Source organism: Podarcis gaigeae, assembly GCF_964106915.1.
Source record: "Podarcis gaigeae genome assembly, chromosome: 17".
In the NCBI taxonomy this organism is placed as follows: domain Eukaryota; kingdom Metazoa; phylum Chordata; class Lepidosauria; order Squamata; family Lacertidae; genus Podarcis; species Podarcis gaigeae.
In genome coordinates, this window is record NC_139694.1 from 40,940,377 (window position 1) to 40,953,392 (window position 13,016).

The 13,016-nt window shown below is 48.3% G+C and overlaps 2 protein-coding genes and 1 long non-coding RNA gene across 3 annotated transcripts in view; all 3 read left to right on the forward strand.

Moving 5' to 3' along the window:
* The window catches only part of LOC310834972 (uncharacterized protein), a 202,108-nt gene that overhangs the window by 54,381 nt on the left and 134,711 nt on the right, over window positions 1-13,016 (forward strand). The window lies entirely within an intron of this gene.
* Window positions 1-13,016, forward strand: part of LOC310835355 — a 300,425-nt gene that overhangs the window by 39,936 nt on the left and 247,473 nt on the right. The gene's annotated exons all lie outside the window — the stretch shown is intronic.
* Window positions 776-12,801, forward strand: LOC310835138 (uncharacterized protein). The gene is made up of 5 exons (XM_083719921.1): window positions 776-1,118; window positions 5,683-5,851; window positions 10,007-10,184; window positions 10,270-10,341; window positions 11,680-12,801. The coding sequence occupies exons 1-5, from the start codon at window positions 1,052-1,054 to the stop codon at window positions 11,842-11,844; spliced, it is 651 nt and encodes a 216-aa protein (XP_083576047.1). The 5' UTR covers window positions 776-1,051; the 3' UTR covers window positions 11,845-12,801.

Below are 13,016 nucleotides of genomic sequence, written 5' to 3' on the forward strand. Positions count from 1 at the left end.
ACTCCCCATTCTTCATGCATTCAAAGGATGGACCTCTGAGACCCTTTCCAGCCATCCGTCCCTTTATGTACAGTGGTACCTCGGGTTACATACTCTTCAGGTTACAGACTCCGCTAACCCAGAAATAGTACCTCGGGTTAAGAACTTTGCTTCAGGATGAGAACATAAATCTGGTGCTCTGGTGGCATGGCGGCAGCAGGAGGCCCCATTAGCTAAAGTGGTGCTTCAGGTTAAGAACAGTTTCAGGTTAAGAATGGACCTCGGGAACGAATTAAGTACGTAACCAGAGGTACCACTGTATTTGACTGATCAACTAATACCAAATTAGAAATGAAAACTGATATAGGCTTTAAAAAGTGTGAAACAAGTAAATTGCTTGTTTTGAGATCAACCATATGATGTACAAAGCAGCAATCAAAGTATAAAATGCAAACTGTAACACCCCCACAGACACTGAGATTAGCAGATCAGAATCTCCCCAAATTTATGCTCAAACCCCTGACCTCCCAAAAAAAAGTGCTTCCTTGCTCTTCCAGCATTTGTCAATGGAAGCTCTGTACAGCTCATCCCCTTGGAATATCCCCCCCCCTTGCCATCTGCTGCACACCTGCCTCTTTGGGGGGCACTGCACTCTCTTCCCCCTCCCCACAAGGGTGTGTCATAGTGCACAGACACACACACACTTGCCCTGAGGGGCTAACTAGAGAGGGGAGAGGAGGGTGTCAGGCCTGTTAGAACTGGCCAATTCTAGCCCCACCTCTCTGCCTCTGCTAGGTAGAAATCCAAAAGTTCAAGAAGGGATGCTGTGGGTGGTGACGGAAAGTTGCACTCTTCGAAGAACAACCTGTTGGGTCCAGAGAACTGGTGGTCCCCTTCAGCCCTGGGGAGAAAAGGGGGCGCATTCAGAGCCTCCCTTTGCTGGAGTAGGGAAAGATCTCGAAATACCCACAGCTTGAGCAGATTAAACATCTATATTCAGGGTGGCACTGATTTCTGCAGCAAATTTCTCTCGAACAAGCGGCAACTCCCCTGTGAGGACCTCCTAGCAGAGATGGCCTTGGCTGATCTTCACTACACCACAGGCATCAGCAGTGGATTCAAGGTCTACATCTTGGAAGGTGAGTCCCACAAACCCTTGCCTTTAATGCAGTTTGTGTGCAACTTCCAGTGCTCCCTTTTGCAGCCACAGAGGCAGAGGGATGTAGCGCTTAAAATGCGCACATCCCCTTTAACCTGGCTGAGTGCTGAGCCTAATGCTGCACACGGATCCCTGTTCCTGCTACACCAGGTATCAGCCATATCCTGAGGGCATGAAAAGCAATTGCAGGCTCCAGCTGTGCTCGGCCAGGGAGAGTCAGCACCCTGCCTGCCACCATCTCGGCTCTTCCAGGTGTCCCCACTTGGATTCTCCTCAGTGGCCCACTTCACAGGGCCGGCCACTCTAACACTGCCTTGCTCCACCACCACCCCCAACACCCACACCCCCGATTCACCCTTAGAGGTGCATATTAGAGTGGAAGTATATTGGGGGAGAGAAAATTTTCCATTTTTAATTTGAATCTGCTTGCAGTATTTCGTTCACACATTCACCTCCTTCTGATTTTTCAATATGCATACTTTTATTTTTATTTGTTTTATAGGTTTATAGGCTGCCTTTTGAAAAGGGAAAACAGTTTATCCCCACCAGCTGGTGGTTCCTTTTAGATTTGCACACATTACTCTTGTCTGTGTCTATCCTCCTTCCCCCACTGTTGTCTTCACAGTTGGAATTTGGATTGTATGCTCTCTGGGGCAGAGGCTTCTCTCTTTTACAGTGATTATGGTGACACACCATGTGCTCATCTTGACTGCAGCCCACAAAAATAAGGGGTGTTAGAATCCCCTTTGGGTGGGGGAAGTGTTCTGTCTTACCTGCCTAGAGCAGGAACAGTGGGGTTCAGCTAGGGAAGGGGGTCAACAAAGGGTCTCTTGGCACATTGGCACCTATCGGATGTATTGCATCAGTAGCTTTCATGGACTTGAACTCACTTTGGCAGATCCAGGCAGTATTGTCCTCAGCTTTCCCCACCACAAATCTGGGCAAGCGCTCTGAAACAAGCGAGAACTGGCATGAATATGGGACAAGGTGCACTGCTAATTAACTAATCCCACAACTTACGAACGCAGGTCTAGAGGCACATTGCATACAGAAGTAGTGTCGGGTGCCACACCAGTACCTGTCTGAACAGGAACCATTAGTCAATGCCATTGCTCCACCCACTTTGAAAAAGGGAAGGCGCATTCAGCCCAGACATTTTCTTTGAGGTCCAGACTTATGCGCTCAGAAAAGGCAAGTGGCATTGCCTACCTAGAGCTGCACATAGAATGCAGATGGAGGGAACTGCGTATGTATTTGAATGGTTGGCCTTAAAAGGGATATCAGGGATGGGGAAACTGGCCCCCCAGATGCCTTTGGAATACAGCTCCCATTATCCCCTGACCTTCAGTCACGCTGGCAGGGGATGATGGGAGCTTGAGTCCCAACAACCTCGGGGGGGGGGGGCCTACAGGTTTCCCATCCCTCATCCCTGTTTTAAATAAATAAATAAATGGATGAATCAATGAATGAATGAAAGCCAAGTCTCCCTGCACATAGACACCTAGCATGGCTCAGCTAGGCTCTTTTCCCAAATGTGCTCATTTTTTATGGGTATAGGGTTTTTAATTCCTTTTTTTCTTTTTCTTTTTTGAATGAGGGGCATTCAGAATGGGATCTGCACCCTGAGGCGGTTCAGTCCTAGGAGGGTGATAACAAGTCCTTTTTCTGCATCTGCCCTAAGAATTAGAGTGTTGCCGTTCTCAACAGGCTCATTCAGAGCAACTGATCATCACAAGCCTCATCATGGCAAACAGGAGGCAGCCCCACATGGGGGGTGGAGAAGTGCTGCTTCTCAAAACTCCCCTGGTCTTTTGGGTCTGTGGCCATGCAGGAGAGTGTAGCAGTGCATTGCTAAGTCAGACTGGCCCTGTGGCATTGTCTAGAAGCCTAATAAAATTGAAGATCATGTTCCCTGTGTGATTATACAGGAGTGGGTGGGGTGGGGTGGTAAAGCTTATATTCTGTAAACCACCTGAGACCCCTGGGTATAGGGTGGTATATAAATTTAATAAATAATAATAATAATAATAATAATAATAATAATAATCCCTGACAGGTGCCAGACAAAGTCAGTTTAGGAGTTTTTTTTTTTAAGTTAAGCATCTGCATCTCAGGGGGGAAAGCATCTGAAAACAGAACTTGGAAAGGCAGTAATTTTGTGGAATTTGTTGACACCTGAGTATCTTTCCCTTTTGTTTCTGAAATCTTCATGGCTACAAAGTCAGCACAGGACTATTCCCTTTATCTTCAGTCTTGGAGAAAAGCAGAAGGGAAACTTGAAGGAAGTCCAGAGCTTTCATTCCAGCCATCTCTGATTAAAGGATTCTTGCTAGCAAGATTAGAAAGACCCCTCCTGGACAGCTGCTACCATTCAGTCCACACCATGTAGAGAGAGACATGCACACCAGAGCAAGGCTCTGTGACCTCCGCACTAAACAATAAAATAAAATTCTGCATCCAGACAATCTGAATCCTACATTTTAAAAAATGAATGTTGATGCCTGATATGTTGCTTGTGCTCTTTTTAGACTCTCATTTAGCATAATTTATTCTTCAGTGTTTCCCTTCCTGCATAGTTTCTAGTCATGGGAAGGAGCGATGTCAGGCACCACTTTTAACCACAGGAAATCAAGGTTAGCCACCTCTCTGGCACTTCCCAATGTGTTGCTCACACCTGTTTTTAGATGAAAGCAGAGATTCTCCAGATGTGGTGCCCAGTGCCATGTTCTGCGCCTTTTCTGTGCTCCTGTGGAATCATGGCAGGCACACACTCAAGAAAACAGATACACGCTTATAACACGGCTGCTTTTCGTAATAAGGATCCCTGCCAGAGCCACAAAGCCTGACATTATTGTACACTGCTGAATGCTCTAGTCTGCCCGCTGCCTTCATTTGTTCTACAAGAGCCTCTTCTGGGCAAAGGCCCCGGTGGTGTTTGTCCTTTTGGTTATGGAAATAGCAGATTACACAGGATGTTATCAACAGTTCAAAATTGACTTCCCCCAGTGCAGTATGTGAAGCAGCACTTTAGTATTCATGCTCATGCATGTACTTGCACAAGCACTTGAATCAAGATGTATCCAGCCCTCTACTCCTTAGGCCCTCCAATCCTAAACCTGCTTACCTGGGAGTAAGTCCCATTGAATTCAATGGGGATTACTGCTGAGACAACGTGTAGGATTGCACAGTTGCTGGACTCCCATTTCCCCTGACTGTTGGCCATACCTGTGGGAGTTGATGGGAGCTGGAGTGCAATAGCATTCTTTGCTCTAGAGGCTCTGAGAAAGGGGTTCAGCCTTAAAGACTGTTGCTGTCTCATGCTGAGCAATCTTTTAAGAAGCCCTGCTATAAGGCTGTTTTCTGCAGATGCAATAGAGGCAATGAAGAAGGTCCTCTTTGCCATCACTGTCACCACTTGGTAGGCTCAACATTGAGCTCTAACCCGTGTCTGGTCCGATTTCCGCCACCAGCGCTCTAGCCGTCTCAGCGATTGTTTCATCACCCTCAGCTCCAGGAGAAACTGAGGGAGAAGACGCTTCGGAGCGATCAACATGGGATAAAGCATCCCCTACCACTCTCTGGAAACCGTTTGGATCCATTAAGTGGCGGGGGCGGACCATCCAAATCAGTCCCACCTCCCTGCAGAGGGGAAGGGTCTCAGAGAAATCCAGTTGCACCAGGAAGTGATCTGACCATGGCACTTCTTTTGTTTCGCTTTTACTTAGTGTCAGATCACCAACATCCATAGAGGTAAACACCAGGTCCAAGGCATGTCCGCGGCTATGGGTTGGGCCAGACTTATTCAGGGACAGCCCCATGGAGGCCATGCTTTCCACGAAGTCCCGAGTGGCCCCTTGTAAGGTCGTGTTGGCATGGATGTTAAAATCCCCTAGGATAAGGTTACCAGGCATCCCCATTTCCTGGGGACAGTCCCTGGATTTACAAATCAGTCCCCATACTGTACAAAATCCATTGAAGTTGACTAGTGTCCCCGGATTCATTGAAAACAATCTGGTAACCTTACCCTAGGACAACCAAACTAGGTGTCTCCAGGAGCACATCCATCACAACCTGAAGCAGCTCAGGCAGGGAGTTCTTGATGCAGGATCCTTGACCTTCTCTGGGTCTCCATGCCTTCTGCCCAGTCACCATTGCATAATGGGAAACCCACATTTGCAGACACAGCCAACTTGCTTGCTGCCAGTGCCAGGTCCATTTTTGCTCTCATGCCTAGTCCCAAACCACAACACCCAGGGCCAGCCCCAGACATTTTGGTACCTGAGGTGAACCACAAAATGGTGCCCCCTTCTCACTAGGAAAGAAGGGAGGAGTGAAGCTCAACACCAGGATCAATGGGGGGGGGGATAAAGATCTACATCGGGATCCACTGCCTCCGGGGACCTTGCTGCCTGAGGCGGTTGCCTTGCCTTGCCTTGCCTTGCCTCATGGGTGAGCCATCCCTGACGGCACCCCCACGCAAGCGTTCCCATCCACCCTGCTGTCAAGTTGCACTGCAAGATGTTTCATTGGCGCTCTCTTTCCAGGTCAGTCATCTTTCGAGAATGAGCCGAGGTTCCCCCGCTTCCCAGCCCATCGGCTGCCTGTTTATGCCATCAAGCGCAAGCCCAGTGTGGATGTGAGAAGCCCTGAACGGAGCTTGCATGGGCAGAGGGCGTCGAAAGTCAAGCGATCGACCTGCGGGCCCGTGGCAGCGTGAGTGACCTTGAGGACCACCAGGGGGCGTTGTAGCATAAGGGCTCAGCATTTTTGAAGCAACCTTTGAAATGTTTGGGCTCTGGCCTCTGGCAACCCTTAAAACCGCCCTGCAAGGTGTGTCAGTCTGCCCCTCACCATGGTGCTCATGGCCAGCCAAGGGTGACACAAGACTTGCTGATTTATAGGGTTCTGACATCCGGTTGCGTCACAATCTCCAGCCACAGCTTCGCTCTTTAAAGCTCCATGTCCAAGAGGGTTTGGGTTTTTGCCCTGGCACTTCCCCTAGGAAAACCCCCGTTTTACCAGTGAATCGGAGCAAATGGTTCTCCATAGAAAACTGCTTGTTTTGCCCGGATAGGGGTAGAAACAATGGCTTCAAGTTGTAAGACAGGAAGTTCTGACTTAACACCAGAAAGAACTTTCTAACATTAAGAGCTGTTTGACAGTGGAACAGTCTCCCTCAGGAGCTTTCTAAGCAGAGGTTGGATGATGCTTTTCTTGTATGATGATCTAGTTGAGAGTCCTGCCTTGCAGGGGGTGGACTAGATGACCCTTGGGGTACACCCCCCCCCCCCCCACTTTGTGATGCTATTATTCTCTCCCAGCCCTACCTGGAGATGCTGGGACTGAACTAGGGGTCTCTGCATGCAAAACAGGTGCTGTGGCACTTCCTCTAATCCCGCCAGCTCCCCGTTGTGCAAGAAGAGTGAGCCCACGCTGCACAGCCCAGAAGCATCTGTCCCAGGGCAGGGTTTCCTGTGTGCCTTCTGGGCGCTCTGGGCTGGGTGCTGCCCAAGTCACAAACAGATTCTTGCTACTTCCAGCTTGACGGTTGAACAGCTAAAGCTCTGAACCGCACCTAGAAAATACTGTCTGCAGTCCCGGTGGAGCTATGTGTAGTGGAGATGTTGTTAGGAGAAGACAACGCAGGAAGCAAGATGGGTGTAAAAGCGTAGATATATGAACATACAGGATTTAATTTATTATAATTATGAAGACAGCTCTCTCAGTTCATTGACCAAGTACTTTACCATGTTTTATCCAATTTCTCCTAATGTTTTATCCAATTTTTCCTACTCTTGTGGAGTAGCTCACTGTTATTCCCATTTCATAGATGGGGAAAATGAGTCTTGAGTCCAGAGATCATGATTTGCCCTCACCTAGTCCATCTCTCAATAAGCACTGAAGGCCAGTACTTTTGCAAAACATGTTTTTATTCTGAATTAATTTGCTCTAACATCTGCTTTTAGAGCTATGCAGTTGCTGGCATACGTTAGAATCCCCGATGCACTGATAAATGTGAGAGAAGCAGTGCAGCACAGTGGTTAGCGTGCTGGACTAGAACTTGAGAGCCCAGGATTCAAATTCTCCCTCAGCCATGAAGCTCACTGGGTCACCTTGGGCCCATCCTATTTTCAGACTAACCTACCTCACAGGATTGTTGTGAGGATAAAATGGACGCTGTACTCTGTAAAAACCATGTGCACTGTCTGGAGGCCCTTGAGGGAAGGGTGAGATATAAATGTAGTGTAGAAAGTGAAAAGCCCTTCCTTATCCCCAGTGCTATTTTTCTAGAAAAAGAGGTGCTAGAACTCACCACACCTTGTTCTCTTAGTATGGCAAAGGCACCACCTGAGTTGTGGCTGGGAAAAAGCCCTGCTCATTCCCCCTCTTCAGTCTAGGTCGCCGTGTTAGTCTGACACAGTCAAAATATATAAAAAAATAAAAAAATTGTCCAGAGGCACCTAAGAGACCAACGAAGTTTGTTCTTGGTATGAGCTTTCTGAAGAAGTGTGTATGCGCACAAAAGCTTATACCAAGAACAAACTTCGTTGGTCTCTGAGGTGCCTCTGGACAATTAATTTTTTTATATATTTCCACTCTTCAGTGGTTAGAGTATTGGACCCGAGAGACCAAGGTTCATATCCTCACTCAGCCATGAAGCTCACTAACTAGTCATCCTCAGGCCAGTCCCAATCTCTCAGCCTGACCTACCTCACAAAGTAGTTGTGAAGATTAAATGCGCAGAAGGATAGTCATGTTTGCCACAGTGCGCTTCTTGGAGGAACAGTGGCATACAAATGTACAAACACACAACTTTATCAAATGTATTCAGAGTAGAAGACTAAATTTCTTTTGTAAATTAGGCATTATATTTTCTGTAGTTAAGCCTACAGGTGCACATATTTATAGGCATGCCAATTGTCTGGAAACGATGCTTTCCTATTTTAAAATGGTCCCAGTTCCATGGGGACCAGGCACATTTTAACTGGGAAGGAAGAGCCTTGGGCAACTCATTAATTTCTCAGCTTCAGTCCCTCAAGTGTAGAATGAATAAGCTGTATAGACTATTTTATATTAATTGTATAGGTTGTGCTTATATTTAAAACAAAACTGGGGGTAGGGATGAATACAAGCCGTAGTTCTGTCTGTGGGTATAAAGCTGTAGTTAAAATGACTTACAGGCTGACACCCACATTACTGGGTGGCCTCTTCAAGATGCTCTGAGCCATATTCTGAAGTCTCGTCTCTCCAGATGCCTCCTTCTCCTCTGCCAGTGCATGAAGACTAACAGAGGACATGGGTTTCTGCTCTCCTCCCAGTTTATTGTCACAACAACCCTGTGATCAGGCTGAGAAACGGGACTGGTCCAACGTCTCCCAGAGAGCTTCATCTAGCCACCTCCTGACCAGCAAGTTCTAGCACAGGGTCCCTGCTTAGCTTGGCATCCAAGTGGCAGAGAATTGCCAAGAGATCTAGTGTGGGGTCCGGCATGCCTCCTTCCACATTGCAGACAGGGCTTAACTTCCACAGGGAAAGTGACAAAGTGCAAGACTTTAAGGAAGAAGCATGAGGCTCCATCCCTAATCCCTGAAGTGAGGGGGGGTTGGGGGTGAGGGGAGGGCACTTTGCACCACTTCTTCACTGCTGTTTCCTGTGATGTGAGGCTAAGACCCCAGATTCCAAAGAGAGACTCTCTAGATTATTATTATTAATTAATTAATCAAATGTACGAAGAATGGATGCTTTTGAATTATGGTGCTGGAGGAGACTCTTGAGAGTCCCATGGACTGCAAGAAGATCAAACCTCTCCATTCTGAAGGAAATCAGCCCTGAGTGCTCATTGGAAGGACAGATCCTGAAGCTGAGACTCCAATACTTTGGCCACTTCATGAGAAGAGAAGACTCCCTGGAAAAGACCCTGATGTTGAGAAAGATGGAGGGCACAAGGAGAAGGGGACGAGATGGTGGGACAGTGTTCTCAAAGCTACAAACTTGAGTCTGACCAAACTGCGGGAGGCAGTGGAAGACAGGAGTGCCTGGCGTGCTCTGGTCCATGGGGTCACAAAGAGTCGGACAAGACTAAACGACTAAACAACAACAAATATGCTATCTTTCATCCATAGATCTCAAGGCAGTTCACAGCATGGCAACTGGCCCTCAAATAGGCTGTGGCTCCGTGCAGGAGCAGATTTCACATATGGATTAATTTAGCCCTGTAATCCAGTATCATTTGTACAGCGGCGGATATGCCCGTGCTGCCCGGGGCGGGGGCACTCCTGAGGAGGCGAGGCACAGAGGGGGCCTCCCAGGTGTGGGATAGCTGCTTGGGTGCACAGAGCGGCGCACGCACCCTCCATACTGAAGTGGTTTTCAGCCAGTGTGCTGTGGCACCCTGGGGTGCCTTGAATGATGGCCAGGGGTGCTGCGGGCAACACTGGCCTCTGTCCCTCTTCCCTCTGAGGCCCTCTCTTGTCTCTGCCTCCCAAAGGCTTGCACAGCTGTTGGTTGCAGCAGCCCTGGCTACAAGCTCCCCAGGCGAAGGGTGCCTCTTGGGGTGGCCAGGGGGTGCTTCCCAGGCCTCTGTGGGGCAGTGTGAGGAGGCACCTCTCTTTGGGGCGGGGGGGGGAGTAGTTGCCCCGAGGACTCCCAAGGAGAGAAGAGGAGGCTGAGGGAATACTCCACAAGGGAGGGTGTTTGAAAAAGGGTGAGGGGCTGCCAGTTCTGTGGACAAGGGGTGATATAACTGGGCTCCTGAGCCCCACAGGGGTGCCGCAGAAAGAATGTAGTTGGTTAAGGGAGCCATGGACTCTGAAAGGTTGGAAACTTCCGATATACTGTATAGGTGACTCTCTCTATCTCTCTCTTCAGCTCCCTGGAACAGAGGGTTCCTCCTGCTGCACAGATCCCGATTGCAGTTCCCTGTGTCACCACGTCCAGACCTGAGCCTTGCAGAGACTCTCAAGCGCTTCACCCATCCTGCCCACATAAATGCCCCCTGCGGAAGCCCCTCCTGGAGCCAGCCCTCACTGTCTCCCAGTTGCAGCAGGTAAGTCCTGGCTAAGCGCTCCTTCCACCTTCACCTTGTCGTTCCTCATCTCCAGCTCAAAACACCTCTTTTCCTGATCTTTCAGATGCGGCCTTCAGTTATCACCTGCGCACCCCGCCGGAGCCGGCCAGAGAAACCTGAAAGCACCAGCACAGCAGTGAGTCCCCATTTCCCCTTCTCTCTCTCTCTCTCTCTCTCTCTCTCTCTCTCTCTCTCTCTCTCTCCCTCTCTCGCAGTCTCTTCCCCAAACTGCTAACTAAGGATTGATGGGAGTTGTAGTCCAAGCCACAGAGAACTAAGCTTTTCTTAGGCAGGAAGAAGGGGGTGCTTCTATTTATTTTCATTCTATTTTTGTAAAGTTTTACATTATTATTTCATGTTATAATGCATATAAAACAGAGATGCCAATTATAACACCAAATGACCTGCTTATTGAGCATTCATCCTGATTTGTTTGCAGGCAGATCATATAATGTTGGATATTTAGTAAGCATCCATTCTCATTTGTTTGTGGGAAGATTAGAGGATGGTTGCATCAAACCATCAAATTCCTGACCTGCTACTTTCCTTATTGCAAAAAATCTGATCTCTTAAGTGGGTTTGTTGCGCAAGACCTCCCAATCAATTATAATGGTGCGACCTGAATGTGTCAATACAGTGGTACCTCAGGTTACATACACTTCAGGTTACAGACTCTGCTAACCCAGAAATATTACCTCAGGTTAAGAACTTTGCTTCAGGATGAGAACAGAAATCGTGGTCCAGTGGCGCGGTGGCAGCGGGAGGCCCCATTAGCTAAAGTGGTGCTTCAGGTTAAGAACAGTTTCAGGTTAAGTATGGACCTCCGGAACGAATTAAGTACTTAACCTGAGGTACCACTGCATGTGATTGAACCCAACCCAAAAACAGGAGCTGCCTGGAAATGTCCTCAGGTGACTTTTATGTCACTGTACCTGTCATGGCTTCTCCCAAAGGATCATGGGAATTGTAGTTTGGTCACACTGCTGAGAAATCTGTTAGAGACCCCTAGTTTTGCCAGACCCTCAACATAACTGCATTTCCCAGGGAATTCCCAAAATCTGTATATGAGGCCCCCTTTTACAGCATAATGTCAAATATTTGTTTGTGCAGAGTACATGCAGTCCTGATTCTAATTCACACACAATTCCCATATATATTTGCTCAGATAAGTGTGCTGTGCATTTGGAAGGCAGAGAGGGGATGGTAGAAAAGGACCTAGAGGAGAAGTCACAGAGTAGTTACTCCCCCACAGAGCACCCTTTAACCCCCCTGCTGCTCTCACAGCTGGGGGGGGGGAGAGGTTGAGGGTTGCTTTCCATACTTTTGCTTTTCACCACCTGGTTTTCAATTCACCTACGGGATTATGAGCACAGAACCAGATGCTGAGGGGGCAGGAGAGCAGGCCAGGTTATGGCTTTTTGCAGGTGTCATCAGAAGCCCATATTTCCTGACCAAACCTGTTTTTCCCCAACAGATCACCCCATCAGACCGCAGGAGCACGAGCTCTGATCCTGCCCCCCCACAGAGGTTCCATGCATGGACCACGGGCTCCGTGGGGCCTTCAGCACAAGTCAGCAGAGAAGCATCTCCCAAGCAAAGAATCCAGCGTGCGGACAAGAATCCCATCCCCAGTGCTTGAAGCTCTTTGGCTTTGACCTAGCAGGTCCCTCCTGTGTCCCTGTTGTCCAGCAATGAGGAATCCTCCAGATGTTGCTGGACTCCCGATTCCCATCAGCCTCAGGCAGGGGAGCCAGCAGGGAGAGACGATGGCAGCTGCAGTTCATCAACATCTGGAGGGCCACAGGTTCTCTGCCCATCTGTATTGGCTATCCTTGGATGCTTAAGCCCAACCCCCACCCCTTTTTATGGCCAAGTAGCTGTCCATATTCCTACACCATGTCCCTGGCTCAGTGCCCTCCTTCCCTACACCTTGTGTTCTTATTCCCCTTCTAGACCTACAAATTGAACTGCCTTTCCTGTCTCAAACCCATTTATGTGAAAACCCTGCTGGTTCCAATGGAACTGACTTCTAAGTCAGCATGCTCCTTTAACACAAGAATTGCTCTTGCCCGATCAGATACCACGGAGGGTCTATTCCAGCCCCATTTTGCTTTCAGCAGGAGCCAGGCCCGTGCTCCTGGGAGGTGAAGATGGAGCAGGTGCAAAGGCAAGAGCCCTGTAGTGACCCGGGTTCCAGAATGGTGATGTGTACAAAGGCTAAAATTCCAGCCTCTGTGCTGTGCACAGAGACTGGAACTGAGAACGGAAAGTCTGAAAACCTCATACACTCCAGGAGTCCAAGTGATGTGTAGCCAGCAGGTGATGGCTAGAAACTTCCCCCCTTGGTTTCCCCAGTGCAAACAAGCAGATAAATTCCAAGAAAGTACAAGAAAAGAAGAAATAGTGCCCGATCCAGCACTCATAGGAAGATCCAAGGATCACAAGTAGCCTCTCACAGAGGAACCAAACTAAGACAAAATATGGATCCTTTCCTGCGTGGGACTCAGCCCTGAAAGTGGAGGAGAGCCATTTTAAAAAACACATCATTTTATATTTCTCTAATTCATGAGTGTCAATAAAGTAGCGTTGAACTGTGTCTTGTGTGTGCAGTAAGATTTCTGCTTGTGGTGCTTTTGGGTTTTTTGGCCTCAAAGCACTCTCTGGGTAAAGTGTTCAGGTTTGGTAACCAGCGTTGGATCTCCATTCACTTTGTAGAAGTAATTGTTGCCAATTCTGCCCGAAATTAAACCTAATGTTTTAGTCCTGTTAAGCCTGTTCCATTACCATGGGGAAAGCAAGCCCTGAATTCTA